The sequence below is a fragment of the Metarhizium robertsii genome (genome assembly GCF_000187425.2).
Source record: "Metarhizium robertsii ARSEF 23 chromosome Unknown MAA_Scf_4, whole genome shotgun sequence".
In the NCBI taxonomy this organism is placed as follows: Eukaryota; Fungi; Ascomycota; class Sordariomycetes; order Hypocreales; family Clavicipitaceae; genus Metarhizium; species Metarhizium robertsii.
The window spans coordinates 952,113-976,240 of NW_011942182.1; the positions used below are offsets into that span (position 1 = coordinate 952,113).

At 50.0% G+C, this 24,128-nt stretch overlaps 3 protein-coding genes across 3 annotated transcripts; 2 read left to right on the forward strand and 1 right to left on the reverse strand.

Moving 5' to 3' along the window:
* Positions 1-4,537: 4,537 nt before the first annotated feature.
* MAA_08245 (RNA recognition domain-containing protein) lies at positions 4,538-7,696 on the forward strand (the record flags this gene model as incomplete). Its single annotated transcript, XM_007826243.1, has 1 exon — positions 4,538-7,696. The coding sequence occupies one exon, from the start codon at positions 4,538-4,540 to the stop codon at positions 7,694-7,696; it is 3,159 nt and encodes a 1,052-aa protein (XP_007824434.1).
* A 365-nt stretch (positions 7,697-8,061) lies between these two features.
* Positions 8,062-12,863, reverse strand: MAA_08244 (pre-mRNA-splicing factor ATP-dependent RNA helicase PRP22; the record flags this gene model as incomplete). The annotated part of the gene is made up of 7 exons (XM_007826242.2): positions 8,062-8,313; positions 8,371-8,446; positions 8,497-10,515; positions 10,572-10,669; positions 10,737-11,301; positions 11,359-12,040; positions 12,113-12,863. The coding sequence occupies 7 exons, from the start codon at positions 12,861-12,863 to the stop codon at positions 8,062-8,064; spliced, it is 4,443 nt and encodes a 1,480-aa protein (XP_007824433.2).
* A 1,315-nt stretch (positions 12,864-14,178) lies between these two features.
* On the forward strand, positions 14,179-23,937 carry MAA_08243 (elongation factor 3; the record flags this gene model as incomplete). Its single annotated transcript, XM_007826241.1, has 7 exons — positions 14,179-14,326; positions 14,387-16,455; positions 16,532-21,790; positions 21,841-22,372; positions 22,777-22,882; positions 23,202-23,622; positions 23,794-23,937. The coding sequence occupies 7 exons, from the start codon at positions 14,179-14,181 to the stop codon at positions 23,935-23,937; spliced, it is 8,679 nt and encodes a 2,892-aa protein (XP_007824432.1).
* Positions 23,938-24,128: the final 191 nt, after the last annotated feature.

Consider the following 24,128-nt stretch of genomic DNA (forward strand, 5'->3'; position numbering starts at 1 on the left):
TGGTCGCCTCTCTCCAGACTGCGCTCGAGGAGGTTGTCGACAAGGTTTCCAGGAGTGGATCGCCGTCTTGTCCTGTCTGGTGGGATATGACCCTTGTCTGGGCTTTCCAGGTGCTCTGTCGACTAGTAAATCTCGAAACCAATCGGGGGGGAAGGGTTGCAGGCAGAGACTCCAGAGAAGCGGATCGGTGTCTTGGAGTCTTGAGTCTCGATGTGGGACATTGTCCAAGGAGCCCAAAACTCGGTACAATGTTGGTGTGTTTCTCAGCTCTGGGCGGTAGGCCCATGGTTCCAACAAGTCGTCCGTAATATTATGGTATCAAATGCGTTGTAGGACTCAAGGACCGCTGCACAGGGGTGCTGCTGGATTCCCAACCGGTTGGCTCGGCAGCCGCCAGCGCTCGACGACAAGCAACAGCCTGTTCGGTTTGATCCCAAGGCCCTTAGAATCTCGAGACTTGGAACACAGATCCTAGTGGTGCTCGCTCGCTGCAAGGCAAAAGACGCTGCTGGTGGCCACGGGCAGGGTTGCGTAGTCATGGCATGCATGTTCAGCCAGAACAATGTCTCGCGTCTTGTCCCTGTTGCCTTGTGCAATAAAAACGATCGCCTTGGCTGGAACACAGACTAACGATCCGACTGGTGGCGGCGCTAGTTCGTCGCCAAGGCCGCAGAAGTGGCTCTCCACTGACCATTGCAAAAGCCGCGCAACTCAAGCCAAGAAGAGGTAGTGTAGAGGGTCCATGCGCCACTAAACAAAGTTTGTATGTATGCACATACATACATACTGTAAATTCGAAATAGTAACCAAGTACTAGTTAGTAGTTCATGCCGGAAGCTAGCTGGTCAAGAGTAATGTTGTCAACATTACCCTTTGAGGAGACAGGCTGTGTGTTGCCAGAACTTGTCGTTGCGGCCTAGTTGTAGCAACCTGTCGCAGCGGCGTCACAGGCAGCAAATGGCAAAGACGACGTGACAACTCCGTATTTGCTGAAGAATGGCACAGCCATTCAGTCTCCGTTGTCGTGCATATTGTCAAGACAAGTCCGCAGTATGTGGGTTTGATCGACAGCCCAAGCCAACTCACCAACTACCCAACCTTGCCCACATTGCCGACGCCAACTTGATTCGAGGACAGAGTCGAGAGACAACGCAAACGGCAACGGGAGATTCCTAACCCAGCGCACAGGCGTTTGTTGGTCGTCCGTGCCCATGGCGTCGGAAAACAACGTGGCCGCCCAACCATCCAGCACGTTCCCAGACACTAGTACTCCGTATGTACAATGTCCCGTATACCATTTTAGTTGCGGGGTGGCTTTCAGGCAAACCCTTGCTCCAACTTGCTCTGCCATTTCCTTCGTCCCTAATACTTGACAGGCTAACCCAGACTATTTTTTCCCGATACTCTCTCATGTGGATATGATGTACGGAGCACACCCACCACGTATGTAGATCCCAGCTTTGTCCTCACTGTGGTACTAGTACCATTGAACCAGGCCCAGACGGCCGGAGAATGACCGTTATTGTACAGTGACAGCGACTTTAGCTCTAAACCACGGAGCATTTTAGCCCAAGTCCTCGGCTTTCTTAGTCGGACTCTAGCAGAGGCAAATGTGCTCACCATCTTGTCACAACAGAAGCCTTTCGAGATCGAGGGCCAAGTGGTGGTCATCTTGGCGCCTCTTGGCTGCTGGAACCCGGCACGACGGGTATTTCTGCTGCACCAATGGTTTCGAAGCGGCAGCCCCGAAAACTCTCGTCTGATCAAGGTCCATGTCTGGGGATTGCGTTTTGCTGCATATGTATGGTGGGGTTTCTGCGGCAAGATCGTGTAACAATGTCGACACCAATGCTGGAGACGCGATTGAATCTGGGATAAAAAAACGTGGCTCCCTCGATTTTCAAACTCTAAGTGCCTCCGGCTATCTCTTGCCGCGACAGTCGTCTCCTCTGTGCAAACAAGGGCAGCAATGGCACGAATCTAACGGAGCATAATGTTGGTTTACGGAGAGGTGTGCCGACGGGCCGGACTAGGCCCAGACGTAGCCACTTGACAATATTTGGCCTCTTTTTTGCTTCTCTCAAGGCCCAGAATAGCATCGTGTATCCGTTTTTTTTGTCGTCGGTCATTGTGCTGCTTGCTTTAGATGAGTGTATAAAAAGCCGCACGCCGTAATATGACGTGTTGTAATATCTCGGGTATGGCTTTGCGAGCCAACAGATATGTGGCGGTGATATCATAAAAGAAGGGGGGGAAACAAGGGGAAGGGCAGTAGTATGTCACAACTCTGTAAATACGCAATATTTGCAAGCGCCACCAGAAAAGACTCACCCAAAATCGACGTATCATATCAGATGTATACGGAGTATGTCGAGTTCTAGTTGATGTACGGCGCACTTCCCGTCTGCCTCATCCCGGTGATGGCGCCGCGGAAGTATGGGTGGCGTTTTTAAGACACTGCCACCGAGGGTTGTCCCACCAAATATTCTCCGTTCGGCGACGGTTTTCTATGGCCTTGAATTTCAGTCCTTTGAACGAGCTGATACATGAAGGCCAGTCACATGCCGCAATCACCTTCGGGCGACTTAGATGAGGCTTGAAGCGTGGTGGATTTCGCAGTAATCCAGCACAGTTTCGTTCATGCTAGCCTGAGCGCCATGGTGGCAAAATGTTTAGGCCCGTGTGGTCGTCGGGCGATGAAGACTATTCCTGAATAGGTTATTTTTGCAAGCGTGCTAGTGGCATGTATAACTCGGCAGTTAGCTTCGTCTGAAATCTGTTCATCGGACACCCCGTCCAGCGGACCTGAGTTCAGACCGCAGAGGAACTTGGCCACTACCTTATTTTTCGAAGGAGGCATGTAGTTTGATGCTTGGCAGAGGCGCTGGGGCGGCCCGAAATTCATCGCTTAGGGAATTCGAGTCTTTGCTGTTGTATTCAAATCTCACAAAACTCAACATTTTGCCAGCATCCAGTCCTACCATGTCAAACGTTGGCTGGGTAAGAAATCGTCTCATCTAGTGTATAGGGTAGGGTAACAATTTGTTATCCGCCCACAGCCTCGGCGTTAGCATCGTCCGTGTCTCAGTCTCTCGAGAACAACACACAACTTACAGTTAAAATAACTCTGTTTACCCCCCTGCTGCGGTTAGTCGGGAGCTGACGTGCGTGGTCACAGTTCATAAGATGAAAAAACAAACACTAAGCATCATGGTCGCCAGAAGGCACTTGCTTGAATCGCTAGCAAAGAGCCCGAGCGAGTCACCGAATAGCTGAAAGGGGCCTCCGAGTACGCCATCAGCGTTATAGTGGCTGCGGAATCATAACAGATGAAGAATTCGCCCCGGGTTTCAGCACAGCTGAAAAGAAGCGGCCGAGAGTTGGTACGTCTTTGATCTTGGGTCATGAGTCAGTGGGCCGCATGGCTAGTAAACAGATTGAAGTGTTGGGAATTGGTGCTTGTGTACTACGCACTCCGCCCGACATTTACACGCTCTCAAGAAACATCAGATGTGTTGCAAAGTGGCGTTTGTCTTAGTCGGCGGTCCGCTCGAGTCAGATCGCGTTACTCCGTAGCATCCAAGTCAAAGAGTAAGAGGAGCACAGAGTCTGTGCCACTGGCTCGTGGCAACACAAGCGAGGGCAACATGGACAGCAATGAGAACTGATGTTGATAGGTGTTAGGGGAGCAGAATTGAGGCAGCGATTTTCATCTCTTTAGCTGCCCACTGGCTTGCGGAGACTCCTCTGCCATACAATTTCCTTAGGTAAGCGAGTCTCCACAAGCCAGTGGGCAGCTCAAGAGATAGTGACAAGCATCGATGCTCCCACGAGCATGGAGACGGAACAAGGCAGTTCCAGAGTGTGACAGAATATATTGGCCCGACAACATTTTGGGTTTTCGGCAGGCTATCGCGAGATAGCTTTAGCTAGTAGGCCGCGACGCGGCACCAATTACGCTGGTATATTTAACGCGTCACGATACGTGTATAGATGGTTTATTTTTTTGGTCTCTTATTATGTTTAGCCTGGTATAGCCTAATACTAAATTACTAGATTTTACGCTTGCACGATACTTGTATTATGCTTGTAATTTCACTTGACTAATGAGCAATACATACAATTCAAACCTTAATAAATATTGGCCCGACAAGAAGTATACACTAATATGGGACAGTGTCTGTAATATTGAGCGCGATAGTCAAGTACCTATGTACTTACTTTTTCTCTCTCTGTCCATGCTCAAGATGCCCCACATCTTTCGCTCCAAGCATGCTGTGATTGGGCAAGAGCACGTATATACCTTGCCCTGTCTGGCGGCTGGAAGCTCAAGCACTTGAGCTTCAGAAAAGCTTACAGCCCAAACGTGAGCAGGCAAGAATCGCGGCACCACCTCAGATACCAACTCTAGTATCATCACGTCACTTCACCAGATCACGATCCTAGTGCTGCCTGACCCTTCCATAGCTAGACGATCCGTTGACTTCTACCATCGGGACATGTTCGCTGGCTTTGTGCAAGTTCAGTCACAGCGACAATGGCCAACCCCGTAGGCGAAGATGCCTGGCTTGCCTACATCGAAGAGACCACTCGAACCGCCTCCGATCTCGAGAAGCGCGTCCATGTTGTCGAGGAGTATAAGCGCGCCGTCGGTGACGAGCCCGGAAGCATGCGTCTATGGCTTGCCTATTGCAACTATTTCTGGAATCTGTGGGAAAGCAGCAACTCCAACGACGCTGGCTGGTCTGAAGAGGAACAGATACTAGGTCGAGAGGTCTTTTCCTTCGAAGCGGCCCTGGAACTGTGGCAGCGAGGCTATGAGGCGATCAAGTATCGCCTGAGCGACAGTCATGAGCTCTGGGATCTCTGGATGTCTTTTGAAAAGGAACAGTTTGTCAAGAGCAGGACACCAGAGGGCCTCCGTCGCATCACCCATCTTTACCGCCAGCGTTTAGCTACGCCGCATTTACACTGGGAGGAAACTTCACAAGCATTTTCGAGCTTTCTGTCGGAGTATAATCAATCGGAATGGGAGAAATCCATGCAAGAAATCACCGCCAACGCCCAGGCTACGAAGAAAGCCGTCCAAGTACGCGATCCATTCGAATTTCAACTGAAACAAGTCCATCGTAACGGCGATGTCGAAGCACAAAAGGCCAAACTACGGGAATACCTTGATTGGGAGGTGCGAGGGATGAAGAGACGCCAAGACGGCGCCGAATTAAATCGGAATATTTGCGCTGGGTTATTCGACAGAGCTCTGACCGGATTGTTTGCGACCGACGAGGACGCCTGGCATGACTACATCGTATTTCTCTCTTCGTCGATGTCTGACTTTAAATCTGCGGCTGGGGACTTGCTAGATGCGTCACGCAGGTCAGTTCTTCATTGTCCGTGGTCAGGGCGGCTTTGGAGCAGATACATTCTATGTGCCGAGGAGGCAAACCTAGAATTTGCAGATATTGAGTCTATCAAGCACACTGCTACAAGTAATGACCAACTATACAAGAACGGCATGGAGAGTATGATTAAAGTGTATGAGGCTTGGTGCGCGTTTCTGAAGAGAAGGGCACTTAAACCCGCTGCCTCTGATGAGGCTGCCGATGTCGCAGAGGTTGGCCTAAGGGCTGCCATTGAAGACGTTGAAATCACAGGGAAGAGGCTCTATGGCAAAGAATTCCAGGGTGACCCAAAGTATCGACTGGAACGCCTCTATATTCAGTATTTGACGGAAAAGAAGGGCGCCATCAAAGACGCCAGGGCACAGTGGAAAAAGCTTGAGCATAGAAGTGTTCACGCCGACAGCTACGACTTTTGGTTCAACTATTACACTTGGGAGATGCTCGCATTCTCTAAACAGAATCATAGCGAAAATGTATCATCACACGGCGGCCTCTATGTCCCTTCGGCAGCAACCGCAGTGCTGTATTCCGCTGCAACCCGCAAGACTATCGATTGGCCAGAGGGGGTTCTTGAAATGTATCAGCAACATTGCAACAATTATGAGCTGCCGGCCTCAGTGCGTCAGGCAGATGACTTTGTTAATAAGACGCAAAAGATCATTGCATACCGCCGAAAGAAACAGGAGGAGCAACAAGCTGCGCAGGATGCTGCCTACTACGAAAGTCAGGCTCAAGCTCAAACACAAGCTCAGAAGGAAGGGGTCGAATCCAACGAACAGTCCGTGTCTATTGTAGATGCTTCATCTTCACCGAGCGAACCTAAGAGGAAGCGCGATTTCCTCGCAGACACACAAGACGACGATGTAGAGAATGCGAGTAAACGCCAAAAAAATGATGACCAAATATCCGAGACTACCGAACAACCCACCAAAAGAGATAGAGAACATTCAACCGTCATTGTTACCCATCTACCAGCAGACGCTACGCAAACCGCAGTTCGCAAATACTTCAAGCCCTACGGACATATCAATAACATAACCGCTTTCATAAAAGAAGAAGATGGCCAATCCACCACGGCCTTGATTGAATTTGGCTCGGCAGAAGAAGCACAGTCCGCCCTTCTCAGAGACGCCAAGTATTTTGGCGAGTCCCAAATCACTGTCCAGCCGGGCCACGATCTCACAGTCTACGTCGCCAACTTCCCTCCTGCTGCCGACGACCAATTCATACGCGATCTATTCAAAGACTGTGGCGATATCCTGAGCATCCGCTGGCCAAGCCTCAAGGTCAACACGCACCGCAGATTTTGCTACGTTTCGTTTCGCGACAGAGACGCCTCCGCTAAAGCTGTCGCTAAAGAGGGAAAGCTTCTGGAAGGCAAATACCGTCTTCTAGCAAAGTACTCTGATCCTGGCCGCAAAAAGAACCGCGAGGGCGCCATCGCAGAAGGTCGTGAAGTCCACATCAGCAATTTGGATCTATCAACCACAGAAGCCGAAATCCGCTCTGTATTTAGGAAATTCGGGACCGTCCAGCGGGTGAATATTCCGCTAAACATGGCGGGCAAGAATCGCGGCTTTGCGTTTTTGGACTTTGAATCCAAGGACCAAGCTGAAAAGGCAGTTGCAGAACTGAACAGCACCAAGTTCAAGTCTCAGATTCTAAAGGTCGAGCTCTCAAAGGAGAGCAGGGTGAAACCTTTTGCTAAAACTGAATTCCAGCGCGCACCAAACTCGCCTGCCCCGTCTTCATTGAAGGACGCCGAAGGCGACCAGGCAATGGGCGACGCCGTCGCAGAGGGTCCTTCTAAACCATCGTCTTCAGAAATAGCCGCCCGAACCATCGCCCTCATGGGTCTCCCAGACACCGTAAACGACGCGCGTGTCAAGGCCCTCATCGAGCCCCTGGGCTCCATTGTCAAACTCGTCCACCAGCCAGGCCACGGAGGCGCCATCATCGAATTCGCGGATGCAGCTGCCGCCGGCAAAGCGGCCCTTCAACTCAATAGCATGGAGTACGAAGGGCACAAGCTTCGTACAGGGTCCCCCGATGAACTACGTCACAATAAACCTGGCAATAAGCCTGTGCAACAAAGCAGGCCAAAGGGGCTTATGGCTCCGCCGCAGGCTACGAGACGAGCTGTCGGCAGACCTGGTCCAAAAAAAGGGTTGGGCTTTGCACCTCGGCCTGCGACGGCGACGGCAGCCAAACCTGTTGAAAAGGGGGGTGGGCCAAAGAGTAATGCTGACTTCAAAACTATGTTTTTGGCGGGTAAGAAGGGGGATGAAGAATGAGTAGATTCCCTTCTTTCCATGTATAAGTTTGTAAATTAGCAATGGGTAGGGAGCGAGGCACTGATTATGACATGAGGGTAGGAGCTGCGTATCTATACCATGGATATGTCGTGCAGTCTGTGGAAGGATAATATAGGACCTCGCTGTCAGGCACGGGCTTCTAACACCAGTTGACAGGGTTTGCCGTGGGATGCTAGATTTTATTTATGAATCAAATCTTTGCCTCTGATGAGCCATCAATTGTCTATGTCTATATTGTATATATTTTGCATGGTATCCCATATATCCCAATTGTGAAGGAATCCTTGTGACAGTAGTCGTTCGCCAATCCCAGTGCATCAAAACTAAGCAAGCTACTTTGCAACCTATGCCTTAGCCACAGCCACAGATACACCACTGCTCTTTCCATCGTCCCTCTGATCTTGCGTGAACAACTTCTGCCACACTTCTAGCCATTTCTCTTGCTGGGCAGTTGGTAATTTACCCGGTTGTTTGAACGAACGAGTAAGTAATTCGCGGAGTCGAGTACGGAGGACTTTGAGAACGAGCATAGTCTTCCAGTCCGGTAGCGCGAAGCGTCCTCTGTTACCGTCGAGGACAATTACACCCGAGAACATCTGGTGCAGGTCAGATACTGAAGACTGCGTGGGCAACTGTGAAGGGGGTATACATACATCGCAGCGGACGTCGCCGCAAAGAAGGGCAATGGCAAATGGTTCAACCGCAGTGGTTTCATGCGCGTGATAAACACTGCAGCTGTTAGTGGCTTCTCCGCACGCAATCAGCACCGGGACACTCACGTCTTTGACTGCATAATGTGATAGTAGGATAGCCATTTAATGTCCAAGAAGCCTCTATTCACGGAGGACGGGTGCAAACTAATGTTCTGATTATTGCCAATGTTACGGAGGCCTTTCGTACCGGGTGTATCGCGAACAAGAAGCTTGGGGTAGAAGCTCCAGGCAATGACTGATGAGGAAATCAAGTCGTTTTCACTATTGATGTTGACTCGTCGAGGAACTTCGTAAAAGTTTTGCTGGCGTCGACGGCCTTGTGCAAATCGAAGACGTGCGAGTGTACGGCGCTCTTCCTCTGTTAAGGAGAGGAAACCCGAGTCTGCTAGGGATACAAGCAGCTGACCCTTCAAGTCTTCGATATTGGCCAGCGTCTGCTGACTGAGGAAATTCTTGCGACAGAATTGAAATTCTTTGCCCCCGCCGCTGTTGGCTTGGCATACTCGCTTCCAGGCAAGGTAGGCGTTGTATATAGTGAGAAGATCGGAATCTGCTCGACGGAAGGCCATTCGTGCATTATCGGCTTGTGCACGCTGACCCCAGGGCGCAGAAAAGGGTGACTTTGATGAGAGAATAGCGGCAACGGTGATAGACATGTCGAGGCATTTGAATACCGTGCCCAACAGGATAAGCTTACCCAGGAACACATCAAGAGGTAATCTCGCGAGCTGGTGGCCCAAAGGAGTGAGTTCCTCGGCTGTTGTCAAGGCACGAACATCTACCAATGCATCAATAGCACGGCGAATATTCTTAGCCGATGGAGCATCCAGGGCATCACTAAGTGTCTCCTCGATCCCGCCAATCTTGCAAATCTTGACGCGAATAGCCAGGTCCTGTAGAGATAAACGAAGCATTTCAGGCGTCTGCTGGTCACTCATAATACAGTCGTGTCGATACTTGGTGAACATATGGAAGCATAACCCATTTTGAACACGACCTGCACGGCCTCGCCTTTGTTTCGCGTTGGCTCTAGAAATAAAGGTATCAATTAGTCGAGATAGCTGTTTCTTCTCGTCAAAACGCATCTCGCGATGCTTTCCGGTGTCGATAACGCAAGTGACATCCGGGATTGTAATACCAGTCTCGGCGATGTTGGTGGCGAGCACAATCTTGCGCACTCCTGGAGGTGGTACGAGGAAGGCCGATTCTTGGTCCTCAGTAGCAATAGAGGAATGGAGAGGGTATACCAGCCAGTCTTTGGCGAATCGCGGGTCTCCAAGGAGCATGTCGTTGAGAGTTCGAATTTCAGCAATACCTGGCAAAAATACTAGGATTGCCTTGCTGTAAAATGCGAGGGACTCATCCGAGGCAATACGCACCATGAGCTGTAGAATTAGGTCGAAGTCGATGCGGTATTCGTCCAATTGAGTTAATGTGCTTCTTGTCTGCGGAGAGTAGGCCGATAAGCTCGAAGAGATTTCACTCTTTGGACCGTTGCCCTCTCCCTCCACAACATCATCATCAAGATCGACCATCTTCTCCTCAGGCGAGTCGCTCGGGCGGTATCCTGTGAGTTCAACAACATCTTCCAGATAGCGTACATCCACTGGGAATGTTCGACCAGGTACATTCAGAATTGGTGCGCCACCCAAATATGCCGAGAACCGTTCGGCGTCCACTGTGGCAGACATAAGCACAACCTTGAGGTCTTTTCTCTTCGTCAAGAGCCTCTTGAGGACGATGAGAAGGAAATCGCTGTCGATAGATCGTTCGTGAACCTCGTCAAGAATCAAATGTGTCACCTCACGGAGATCGTTGGATCCCTCCAACATTCGCATAACAATACCAGTCGTAGCGAAAACCAGTCTCGTCTCCCGAGATGTGTTGGCTTCAAGACGAATGGAGTATCCCACAAGTGATCTGTTGGTACCTAAATCACCCTTGTTTTCACCAAGTTCGTCGCTTACGCGCCTGGCCAGAGAGATGGCCGAAATTCTGCGAGGTTCTGTACAGTATATTTTGCAGTGCCTGCCTTGAGATAGTTCGTGTTCCAGCAAAAATGCAGGTACTTGCGTGCTCTTGCCGCTAAAATTGCCATGTTAGCCCAGGCTGCAGTGGTATGATATATCACGGTCACATACCATCCCGTCTCTCCACAGACAATGACGACTTGGTTGTCGTCAACAGCCGCAAGGACTTGTGGTCGAAACTGCCACATGGGGAGCTGCATTCGGAATTTCTGGGCTATGGTTAGGCTTGAAGTGAAATTGCAACTGAGAAAATTCAATGGGGAAAAGATGACTTACCAACATGGATTGGAACTTTTCACCCCTAGCCTTGTCATACCAAATTTTCTGCAACGATTCTACACCAGCAGTGTTTAGTCTTGAGCGATCCAAGGATCCATTTTGTGTCGAATCTGGTGAGTTTTTAGCTGCCCCACGGCCTCGGAAGGCAATAACTCCATCTTCTAGCTCTTGATCTTGTCGTTGGCGAACCATGGTTCTCAACGACCTCACTGCTTCGCGATCCTGAGTATCCATATAGTCCTTCTTCGCTTCTGCCATTTCTGACCAAAGATCTTTCCAAACAGGGGGTAGTCTTAGACTAACTTTCTCATCCTTCGAATTACCGTTAAATATGTGGAAAAGGGCCGCAGTGGAGATGTAGGCCTCGGATTGTTTGGCATCAGACACAGCAACACTTTTCATCGTGAAGGTGAAATGCGTCGCGTCAGCGGCGACTTCGACGTCCGAATCGGGCAAGACGTGAGGCAGCTCCTGAGCTTTTGTCCACCAAATATCAACAGATTGGCGGCTAGCAAATGTAGCTTCAGAGACTACAGTATACGTCATTCTGACTGACGGGTCTCTACAAATGATATAAGCAAATATCAAGAAAAGGGCTAGAGAAATGTGCGGCACTTACCTGGAGCGACAAGAGTCCTCCAAAACTCTTCTAGGGCCCACTCCTGTCCATTTCCCAAAGTCTCGAAGGACAAGTTTAGTACCATCTGCAGCGGTAATGACAGTCTGCGTTTTACCCGTGTTTGGATCCACCTCATTCTGTGGGAGGGATGCGAATAGTCCAGCAATGGCGTCGCTATCTTCATCTTCTTGAGCCAAAATTTCCGCAGCAATACGATCCGCCTCATCGTTTACACTGTCGTCGGCATTGGCTTCTGGTGTTTGCTCTGCTTTCGATCCGAGTTCCTCTGCCGCAGCTTGTGCTTCCTTCTTGGCAGCAGCCAGTTGTCTTTCGACAAGGATCTTCTCGGATTTCCACCTAAGGTCGGCATTGAACTTATCGAAAAGAACGTCACTCTCGATCTTTTTTATTTTAGCTTCAAGCTTAGCAATCTCTAGTTGTGTCTTGTCCTCGCTATCGGTTGGTCTAACGCTACGGCTGAGCTCGAGATGCTTTGCTCTTGCGGAAACGTATTCGGGTATCAGATCTTCGGGTTCTATATCTAGGTCGTATGTCATGACAAGCTTTTTATTTGGCGATGCAGACTTGCTTCCTCGAGTATTTGCTTTGTTCTTGCCGGAGCTGAGTGACAGAGGCTTGGGAGTACCGGGGCGTGATGCGTTCGGGGTATCTGTAGGGGTATCTATCGATTGTATTAGCGCGGGAACTTGGAAATTTGTACAGTAATGGATTACAGGCTGCAAGTCAAAAATACCTCTGGAAATAGGCTTGCCCTTGAATTCGTATAAGGGAAGTTCCTCGGCAGGGCACTCTCGGGCAAGCCACTCCAAGGACTCATCCAGGCCCCAGATGGAGTCTTTGACAGAAGAAGAAACATTGGTGGCAATATCCAAAATGTGTTTAAGAACAGCTTCCACTCGTGCTTCGGGAAATCCAGCAGCGGCCAAGGTCTGGCGCAAGGTCCACAGCCGAACAATCATGTCCTCCTCGGACGGAAGCTTTCCAGTGCCAACATTTTCGGATGACAAGCTTGACCCGGCAAACCTCATCTCTGCCTTGATGAGGTCGAGAATATGTTCCACCAGGTCTGGAGGTAGCCATTTTGGAGCATTGACCAGATCAGCCTGGCTACGGAGCAGGCGTCGGTCAGTTTCGAGTCGAGTTCGTTGTCGCTGGGCATCACGCTTGGTTTTCTGGGAATGCTTCTCGACGAGGAGCTGCAGCTCGGACTCTTCAAGCTGCTTTTCAAACTCTTCGGGGCTCAAGGGCTTGTCCTCGCTGGTCTGCTGGGCAGTAGTACTGCCATGACCATCACCAGTCGTGGACTTTGCGGATGGCGGGGCATTTTCCTTGGATGGAGGGGCAGAGGCACCAGAAACACCATCGGCCAACGGCTTTGCTTCCGAGTCGGATACTTCAGGCCGGGGTTTGGAGGCAATCGAGGTAGTCGCAAAGCCGCGTGCCGGGTTAGCAGCGGGCTTCTTCTTTTTCTTGTTGCCAGCCATTGCCCTCGAGACTGGTAACTAGGAAAGGAAGGGCAAGCACAGCAAAAGAGTATTGACAGAGGCAGAAGGAAGCTGGGGCTGGTGCTGATGATGTTTATTCGGGTGGGAACATTGAACCAGGCTGGACTTTAGCCTAGAAGAGACATGGACGGACCAGTGCCGTTGCCGCTGGAGCTGGTACCAAACAGTACATTTAAGTACTTGGATGTATCAACCAGAGACATGCCAGGCTCTCAATGAGCGCGGCATTCAGGCTGGGCTCAAGTGCTCAAGTGCTGCGTATTGCGCTGTCAGGTGGCGCCCTAAGCGGTAAGGGTCGGTTGTTGCGGGGGGCGCAGGGACCAGTCCGTTGATTGACCAGTCCGGTCTGGTTCAATGTTCCATAGAAGCTGGCTTTAGAGACTGGCTACTACTAGTCAAGCACTTAAGTTAAGTACTTAAGTAAGTACTTAAGTAGGCAGGTGGCATCTCACCTACTTGCTTATACTTAAGTAGATCGATTGATACGTCTGGTCTAAATGTTCTGAGTGCCGCCATACCCCAAGTCCTGGGTGTTGAAGTATCATTGTGCCGTGCAGGGATCTGACTACTACTTGGTCATGAGCCGCCCATTTCTGTTACTCGCCGTTACTCTGAGTCATCCCGACATAACGACAAATGAGCTTCCAAGACAACCGAGAAAGCAGTAGGGAGCAAAATTTTGCTTTCAGCGGACATGCGTGACGAAGATAGCCAACTGTCTATTGAACCGGCCTATCGATCATCATGACTTCTTTAGCTGCATTGTGTGGTTTGGCATGACACGGATTCGAATGTTGACAATCATTCCGTTGTAGTATATATACTATTCCTATTTAAAAATCCACCCCAGAAATTCACTATAAACGAAATTCATTGCATTTTGAATCACATACCGAGATACTGTACTGGCTCCTGTAGTGACAGCTAATGCTCCAAATACTCCTTGAGAGCATGCTCATGGGCGGTGAGAAGAATTTCCATGTTCCCACACCAATTGCGAGGCGGGGCCAGATTTTGACGTGGGGTGGAAACTTCATGTATGGGCCAGAGCCGAGCTGCAGTCAGTCAGCCAAAGCTTTCAACGTCGAGAACGCACTTCGATAATTGGCACCCGTTGCCTTCTCTACAGGCTCACCTTTGCCTGTTCCTTCTTTCTCTTGTCCTCTTCCTCCGTCTTACCCGACCCGTGTCCCTCCACCTCCGCCGATTATCGAAAGACGGTGTGAGAATTCGAGAAGCCCTCCGTAGCCCCAGATGATTCCGTCACTCCATCTGCTTCGTCCCGCTCCTCGACATGTCTGAATCGTTGGTCAACGACAAAGGCCCTTCCGCAGCCGCTGCTGGGCTCGACTTAGTCGTAATTGACCAAGCCTTGATGTCTGCCTCGACTTCGATTCGAATTGCCAAGCTTCACCAAGTCGACGAAACCATTCGACACAAAAGTAGCTCCGTGCCCAGCCTCTACCTCGTCAAAGATATGTGCGACTGACTTCATGCTACAGCATCCGATGCTTCAGCTATTCCCGGCCTTTTGAGCCTGCTCTTCGCCACCCACCCATTCTACCGAGACCGAGAATCTAGACTCGCGGTTCAAAAATGCTTGACCACTATAATAGCAGCTGGAGCCAGCCCAACGGCCCTTTCTTCCCTCGTTAAAACGATGCGTCAAGAGATACAGAAACCGGGAATTGCCATATCTAATGCCTTTGTCATTGTTGAGTGGTGTAGTCTGTTCATGCAGCACGTTTCAGCCGACATCTGGGTACATCTGGGTGATGAGATCCTTCTCACCTGCGCGGATGCTGTAGAGAAATGTCTACAATCAGGCTGCAAAAGTGGTATGACTCGATCAGCAACGGTTGTGACCAGGCGTGGTTTCCGCAGGCTGTTTTCTTCGGCTGATACTCGAGAAAAGTTCGTGACCGCAGCTGTCACGACTCTCACGACCAAAGCTGCTCAGCCAATGGCCAAAAACGCCGTTATTTTGGGCATTATTGCTGGGGTTTCGGCTCTTCAGGCGCCATTAAAGCCAATTCTGGAAAGATTGAAACCGAATTACTACGAGTTTTATTCGCGGGAGATTGTTGGATCACGAACTTCCCTGCCAGCACATGTGGCATCGGGACTCGGCGATTTCTTTGTTAACTTCGCCAGCCTCGAGGACGTCGAAAAAGATCTGGTGCCTGCTATCGAGAAAGGCTTGCTGCGTGCTCCGGAAGTCGTTTTGGGAGGAGTTCTGAAGCCGCTGGTCACGTCACTGCCTGACGATTTCGATCTGTCAAAAATCCTGGATGGCAAGCTCTTGAAGCCCCTTTTGTCCAATGTCAAGTCCAGCAATCCATCTATTCGAAGTGGAGCCATAGCGGCCTTTCGCGCAATTGTGGTAAAATGCCATGATCTTAAGACATTAGATCATGTTGTCGATGAACTTGCCAATCCTTTAGCGACCGGCAAGCTTCCCGCCGCGGAGCAGAAGATCCTGCATTCGGAAATGCTAGAAGCTACTCCCCTATCATCACAAAGTACCACAAAGGTTCTGGTATCTCTTTCAACCATCTCCACAAAAGAAGGAAACGAAGCTGCGCTTGCCGCAGAGACTTCAGCATTAGCCCATGCCGCAATTCTAGCCCTTAAAGAAGGAACTGATCTCCCCAAACCTGCCACCGAAGCTTTTGTGAAAGGGCTTGCTGATAAAAAGCCTGGTTCCAGGAGAATATGGTTGCTCCGTGTAGCAAACATCTTGTATACTCTCAGAGACACCAGCGCGACTGCCGGACTCACTACATTTGTCGATGGGGTCATTTCCAAACTCATTGTAAACTTCCAAGAAGTTACTGCTAACGCCGCCGGATCAGCACTATCTGGATTAGTTGTCGGAGCTTACATTCTGACTGCATTAGACCCAGTATTGTCTCGCCAGTTCCCCGACTCTTCAATAAGTTCAGCCCTGGCCAAGGCGTCCATCTCAACCCAGGCATTATCTTTGGCCTCAAAACAATCTTTCTTATTGAATTACAGAGTCTACGGCAAACTTAATACTGAAGAAGATCTTCAGTGGTTAAGTAGAGCCCTGACGTCGGTGGCAAAGAACCTCGACAACGAGTCTGACAAGGCCGTTACCCTAGCTTGGGCAGAGGCGTTTATCTACCTGATTACAGCGTCCTCCATTCCTCCAAAAGTACAACGGGAGGCTCTTAGATCCCTCTCAAAATTATATGCCGAGCGAGCTCAGGTGGTCTCTCAGTTTGTTATTGACGGTTTGTGGGACAATTTTGCCCTTGACGAAGCCAAAGAGAAAGATTTGAAAATCAACAAATCAAACTTGATTCATGTTTTGCGGTCAATATGCATGGACCCCAGTGAGCTCTCTGGGCTTGGAGGCAATGTATCGCAGGAGCAATTGGAGTCCCAAGCCTGTTCTATTCTGGTTCTGGCGAGACCGGAACTTATTGCTCGATCCAGCTGGATTGACATTTGCCTTCGTATGGGCCTTGATCCTGGCACTCTCGCCAAGAAATACACTGATGAGCTCCTCGGGGAAATCGGCCGACGATCTACTAATGAACAAAAGGTAGGACAGCTTTTAACTGGTACAGATGTATCAGGAGATCTGATCTGGTAGCACCATGCTAACCCGGGCGTCATAGGTTGATGTGATTAAGCAAGCTGCTCACAACGCAGCCGCTGAATTGGCATTCGTCGCCCCTGAAGTCATAACTCCACGGCTAATGGAACTCATTAGCCGCGATCTGGATCCCAGACAACTTCAGGACGTTGGTCCCGTCGAGGCTGCCATTTATAGAACTCCGGAAGGGACCTGCTTCGTAGACGTCCTAGCTAAGAAGTCGCAAAACGCTGCCCCTAACAAAAACACCAAGGACTATGACATACTGAAATGGGAAGAAGATCTGAGAAGTCAGCTTGAGCAAAAGAAAGGCCAGCAACGGAAGTTGACTCCAGAAGAGACTGCCAAAGTGAATGCTCAATTGAAAAAGGAGTCGGGCATCAGAAGCTCAATTAGGGGGGTCGAAGCAAAGCTGTTGCGCGGTATTGGAATCATCAAGTCACTCGCAACCGGTCCACCTACGGATGCCACACTTTGGCTTTCTTTCTCTATCGGTCTAATTCTTGACATCATCGATGCAGGAGCCGGCCTGATTATTGGCGACACTGCCCCATTGGCCTATGTTGTTTGTTCCGAGAAGGTCTCATCAAGACTAGGGGCTCTTCGACAATTCATCGGTGTTGCCACGCTACGACTTCGAGGTATTACCTTGTCCGAAAACTACGATGAGGAAAAATTGGAAGACCTCGTCACCCGAGTTCTTTACCGTCTCCGATTCGCAGGCGAACAGCGCCCGTTTGATTCTGTTTCACTGATGTATATTTTGCCTCTTGTGTTGGATCTTCTGCGAAAGGGCGGTGTTGGAGAAGATGCCGACGATCGAGATGCTCAGCTCGTTTTGGCTATCGAGTTCCTCTCCTTCCACACTGATGTTTTCTCCGATGATGCAATCCCGCGCACCGAACTTCTAACTGTTCTCATTCAATCTATGCTTCAGTATGCTCAGCACTACAAGCTAATCAAGGACTGTTTCGCCGACATGTGCCGCTGTATCGCACCGAACATGAGTCAAGCAGAGATGCAGGTCCTTGCTAAAGGTGCCACTGTGGCCCAATCGAGTGTCAGGACCAGCGTGTTGCAGTCAATTAGCTCCGAGGTAGATATGAGTGACCTCGACTATACCGACGAGATATGGTTAGCGTGCCATGATGATGAACAAGAAAACCAAGAGCTTGGAGCAGAGATTTGGGAAGAAAGTGGATTCACAGTTGACGACACTGTTGCCATGCGTATGATTCCATATTTGGACACCAAAGACTCCCAGCTGCGCCGAGCTGCAGCTAGGTCGCTGGCCGAAGCCGCGCAGAGACATAAGGAGACTTTGAGCGAAGTTATTCCCAAGCTGCAGTCATTATATATCGAATTAGCGAAGCCAAAGGTCCAGCTCCTGGATGAGTTTGGAATGCCGAAGAAAATGGATTTGTCCGATCCTTGGGAGTCAAGGCAGGGTATTGCGTCCGCATTTAAAGAAGTTACGCCGGTTCTAAACAGACAACAAACCGATGAACTCTTCAACTTTCTTATCGAATCAGGGCCACTCGGAGACAAGAGCGATAATGTCAGAAGAGAGATGCTAGATGCTGCCATTGCCGCAACTGAAGTTCACGGCAAGAGCATGATTGACGAGTTGATGAAAAAGTTTGAACACACTTTGGAGCAGCCAGACAAGAACAGCACGGCAGCTGACCGCGTCAATGAAGCGGTTATCATCATGTACGGTGCTTTGGCAAGACATTTATCTCCTGGTGACTCGAAGATTCCGATTGTCATTGAACGTCTCCTTGCCACCCTTAAAACCCCATCGGAGACTGTGCAATTCGCCATTGCTGAGTGTCTGCCTCCATTGGTCAGGGCCTGCTCAGATAAATCTTCGAAGTACTTTGATCAGGTCCTGGGCGAGCTGCTCAATTCCAAGAAGTATGCGAACCAACGTGGTGCTGCATATGGTCTCGCTGGTCTCGTTCTTGGTAGAGGTATTGGGTCGCTAAGGGAGTATCGCATCATGTCTACTCTCAAGAGCGCTATGGAGAACAAGAAGGAGGCACACCAGCGTGAGGCTTCTCTTCTGGCCTTCGAGCTTTTCTCAACAGTACTTGGCCGTCTCTTTGAACCATACGTCATTCAAATCGTTCCACAACTCCTCAGCGGCTTCAGTGACAGTAATGCTGATGTCCGTGATGCCTGTCTCGCTGCGGCCAAAGCTTGCTTCGGTCAGCTGAGCTCCTATGGTGTCAAGAAAATTATGCCTACTCTTCTAGATGGATTGGATGACCAACAATGGCGTAGCAAGCGTGGAGCCTGCGAGCTGCTCGGTGCCATGGCCTACCTCGACCCCAACCAGCTGGCAAATAGCTTGCCAGAAATTATTCCACCCCTAACAGGTGTCTTGAATGACAGTCACAAGGAAGTCCGGGCTGCTGCCAACCGAAGTTTGAAGCGATTTGGAGAGGTCATTAATAATCCGGAAATCAAGAGTCTGGTTGATGTTCTCCTCAAGGCTCTAAGTGATCCCACCAAGTACACAGATGATGCCCTGGACTCTCTCATCAAAGTTCAATTTGTGCATTATCTTGATGCGCCTTCCCTGGCTCTCATCACGCGCATCCTTCAGCGTGGTTTGGATGATCGCTCTAATACTAAGCGAAAGGCTGCTCAGGTCATCGGCAGTCTGGCGCACTTGACGGAAAAGAAGGACATCATTACACATCTTCCCGTCCTCGTTGCTGGTCTTAAGATTGCCGCTGTGGATCCTGTTCCTACAACCCGCGCCACCGCATCCCGAGCTTTGGGATCCCTCGTCGAGAAACTTGGCGAGGATGCTATGCCCGATCTTATCCCAGGCTTAATGGAAACCCTCAAATCTGACACTGGTGCCGGAGACCGCCTTGGATCCGCTCAAGCTCTAAGTGAAGTTCTGGCCGGCTTGGGTACAACTAGGCTCGAAGAGACTCTTCCGACCATTCTGCAAAATGTCGATTCGTCCAAGCCCGCCGTTCGAGAAGGCTTTATGTCACTCTTTATTTTCCTCCCTGTATGCTTTGGCAATAGCTTTTCAAACTACCTTGGTCGTATTGTTCCGCCTATCTTGGCTGGACTCGCTGATGACATTGAATCGATTCGCGAAACTGCTCTTCGAGCCGGAAGACTCTTGGTCAAGAACTTTGCTGTTCGCGCTGTGGATCTTTTGTTGCCCGAACTTGAGCGTGGCTTGGCAGATGATAGTTACAGAATTCGTCTCAGCTCGGTTGAGCTGGTTGGTGACCTCTTGTTCAACCTTACCGGAATCAAGGCAAATGCTGAACCAGGAGATGAAGACGACGAGGAAGCCGTCAAGGAGGCAGGCGCTTCCCTCAAAGAGGTTCTTGGGGAGGAGAAACGAAACAAGATCTTGTCCGCACTCTATGTTTGCCGTTGCGATACTGCAGGCGCGGTGCGGTCAGCTGCTGTCGCCGTTTGGAAAGTTCTTGTACACAGTCCGAAAATTCTCAAGGAATTGGTGCCCACCCTCACACAACTGCTTATCAGGAGACTGGGCAGTTCTAACATGGAGCACAAAGTCATTGCGAGCAACGCACTGGGAGAGCTCATTCGCAAGGCTGGAGATGGAGTTCTTTCGAGTCTTCTTCCTACATTGGAAGAAGGTTTGCAAACGTCAACAGACTCAGATGCCAAGCAAGGTATCTGCTTGGCCCTGCGAGAGCTCATCTCTTCCGCCTCTCCTGAAGCGATGGAGGATCACGAAAAAACACTCATTTCTGTGGTCCGCACTGCACTTACCGACTCTGACGAAGAAGTCAGAGAAGCCGCCGCAGAAGCATTCGACTCACTTCAGCAAATTCTGGGCAAGAGAGCCGTTGACCAAGTCCTGCCTTTCCTCCTTAACCTCCTTCGATCCGAGAACGATGCTGAAAATGCCCTGTCTGCTCTTTTGACGCTCCTGACAGAGACTACGCGCTCCAATATTATTCTGCCGAACCTTATTCCCACACTTACCACTCCTCCAATTTCAGCGTTCGATGCCAAGGCGTTGGCATCTCTGTCAAAGGTTGCTGGTGCTGCCATGAACCGTCGGTTGCCTGGTATTATCAATTCTCTTTTGGACAATGAGATCAATTGCAAGGACGAAGGCCTGCGTACCGACTTAGAAAACTCATTTGATACCGTTATCCAATCCATCGACGAGTACGACGGCTTGAATACTGTCATGAACGTTCTTTTAGGTCTAATCAAGCACGAGGACCACCGGCGAAGAGCAGCTACTGCACGCCACATTGGCAGCTTTTTCTCCGCCGCCGCCGTCGACTATTCACGATACAACCAGGACATTATTCGGTCGTTGCTTAACGCATTCGACGACAGCGATCCGGATGTAGTCAAAGCCTCTTGGGCAGCTCTAAGCGAATTTACAAAGAAGCTTAAAAAGGAAGAAATGGAATCTCTTGTGGTGTCTACCAGACAAACTCTACTTCGAGTTGGTGTTGCTGGCGCCAATCTTCGCGGCTTTGAGCTTCCTAAGGGCATCAATGCAATTCTGCCTATTTTCCTTCAGGGGTTGATGAATGGCACTGCTGATCAGAGAGTCCAAGCTGCCCTTGGTATCTCAGATATTGTCGACAGAACAAGCGAGGCTTCGCTGAAACCTTTCGTAACACAAATCACTGGTCCTCTCATCCGTGTTGTTTCTGAGCGGGCCACCGAGGTCAAAGCTGCAATTCTGCTGACGCTGAACAACCTTCTGGAAAAGATGCCCACAGCACTAAAGCCATTCTTGCCGCAGTTGCAACGAACTTTTGCCAAATCACTAGCTGACACGTCTAGCGACGTTCTCAGGAGTAGGGCAGCAAAGGCTCTTGGCACTTTGATCAAGTATACTCCCCGTATCGATCCATTGATCGCTGAACTGGTTACTGGATCTAAAACGACTGATCCAGGTGTCAAGACTGCCATGCTCAAAGCGCTGTATGAAGTCATCAGCCGTGCCGGTGCGAACATGGGTGAAGCTTCCAGGACGGCAGTCTTGTCTCTGATCGACATGGATACTGATGAGCGGGACGAGACCATGACTGTTACTAATGCTAAACTGTTGGGTGCTCTTATCAAGAACGTACCTGAGGAAGCTGCAACATCCCTGCTCAAAAATAGAGTGGTTACGTCTCATTTCAGCAGCTCATCGGTACTGGCTCTGAATTCTGTACTCGTCGAGTCACCAGATATCCTGTTGCAGGGTGCACTAGCAGATGAATTGCCCGACTTGCTATGCCAGGGCATGGCTAACAAGAGCGTAAGTAATGTCTTAATTTTAAAAAGGTTGTTATACTTACTTTTTCTTAGACATTCGTAGCCGATAACTTGATTCTGGCCACCGGCAAGGTCCTCCTTTCATCCCCTCCCAAGAGCTTTGATAGCATCAAGAAGATCTTTGAGACTCTAGCCGAAGTCATCCAGCCCGGGAAACCCACTGACTCCAGACGACTAGCCCTTGTGGTCGTGCGTACCCTCAGCAGAACAAACATGGATCTTGTTAGACCGCACGTTTCCCTACTGGCAGCGCCTATTTTTGCCAGTGTGAGAGATCCCGTGATCCCTGTGAAACTGGCCGCTGAGGCGGCTTTCGTGGAGCTGTTCAATGTTGTCGATGAAGATAGCAAGGTGTTTGACAAGTTCATGGCAGGTCCAGGGGCTGATTTGCCAGCTAATACAAAGAGAAGCATGGCCGACTACTTCAAGCGGGTGGCTATGAGGTTGGGAGCTCAGGCTAGAGAGAGGCGGGAAGCAGAGGGCGGCCAGGGTGGATTGGGTCTGTCTAATGACGAGCAAGAAGACGAGAAAGAGATTTGGAGTGTTGGCAAGCTGGAAGTGGCTGGTGAATCATTTGCATGAGGTTAGATGAGTAGAAAGGAGTAAAATATATCACCAGCTGTATGCTTGACTTTTCTTACATATCCAACGAAATCCACGTTGAATTTTATTACTTAATAGTAAGTATAGATGTTTGGATTGATCCCCAGTCATCTATCTTGTTGCTCCATTTATTCTGCTGTATGTCCTACAATGTTCCGAGTGCTAATCGGTACACCTTCCTTGGTTGGTACCCAAGGTAGTTGTTTGATTGGCCAGTGTGCAGTGTGCACTTTTGGCTCTCCCTTCACGATTTCATTTCATCACGTGACACTACCTGGTTCTGTCGTGCTGGATGACTCATCAGAGCCCTCGCTTAGCGCCTTTCGGCCGGGCCTAGTGCACGTGAACCCACAAACTCGTAGTCAGTTTGTGCGTACCCAAGAAATTCTGGCCACCGAAACCCCTCTCAGCCTCTTTATCCAACCCTCACACCCATCGAGGACCGGCCATCACACCAAACGACAATCAAGATGTAAGTATCAACATGCCAGCGAAAGCGAAAAAGAACATGATGTGTGGAGGGCGAGACGATTATCGATGCAAAAATATATTTTTCTGGGATGTGTGGACGGCTGCGCGGCAATGGTTGATGAATGCAGAAAGTTTGTCACCGTGTGCAATCGCACAACGTACCCGCCCAAAAAAAAAGTTGAATAGGAGGATTATTTCAACAGGACGAAGGGGGGAAAAACAACCACGCCTACAAATACGCATCATGATCGGGAAATCCTTTGGGTGTTTCGGATTTGCTTGTTCAATGGGCTAACATGGTGTTTTTTTCTTCCTTTTAGGGTCAACCTGCGAACTCAGAAGCGCCTCGCCGCGTCGGTCATCGGCTGCGGCAAGCGCAAGATTTGGCTGGATCCTAATGAGGCAGGCGAGATCTCCAATGCCAACTCTCGCCAGACGATTCGAAAGCTCGTCGCCGATGGCCTCATCATCCGAAAGCCCGTCACCATGCACTCGCGAAGCCGTGCCCGCGAGCTGAACCTTGCCCGAAGAGAGGGCCGACACCGTGGCTACGGTAAGAGAAAGGGTACTGCCGACGCCCGTATGCCCAGCCAGGTCCTCTGGATGCGCCGCATGCGTGTCCTCCGCCGTCTCCTCGTCAAGTACCGCGCTTCTGGAAAGATCGACAAGCACCTCTACCACGAACTGTACCACCTGAGCAAGGGTAACACTTTCAAGCACAAGCGTGCTCTAGTTGAACACGTACGTCTTTCTATCACCGACTCGTCGCATATAATTGGGAGGGCCGTCGCTTCAAACGAGATGTCCAAAATTGGATTACTCTTGTAGAAGCGAGCAGCCACAATTTCATGCAGGCGAAACAATCCTTTACACATATAAACAACGAAACTGAATGCTGACCAACATGTGCAGATTCACCGTGCCAAGGCTGAGAAGGCCCGTGAGCAGGCCATCAAGGATGAGATGGATGCTAAGCGTGCGAAGACCAAGGCTGCCCGTGAGCGCAAGTTGGAGAGAGTGGCTGCTAAGCGAAATGCTCTGATGGCTGAGGAGTAAGAACCAAAATAGACCTATGATGATAGTGCTATTATTTCGGTCTTGAGGGGATGCTGCTGCATTCGGAGTCTACGGGTTGGGTCTTTTTATTACGCCCTTCTGGTTTTCTAGTCGTACCGGTGGGGCTTCTGGCATGTAGCATTGAAAAAATGGATCATGATGCACATTATAGGGTTGATTTGAATTGTGAA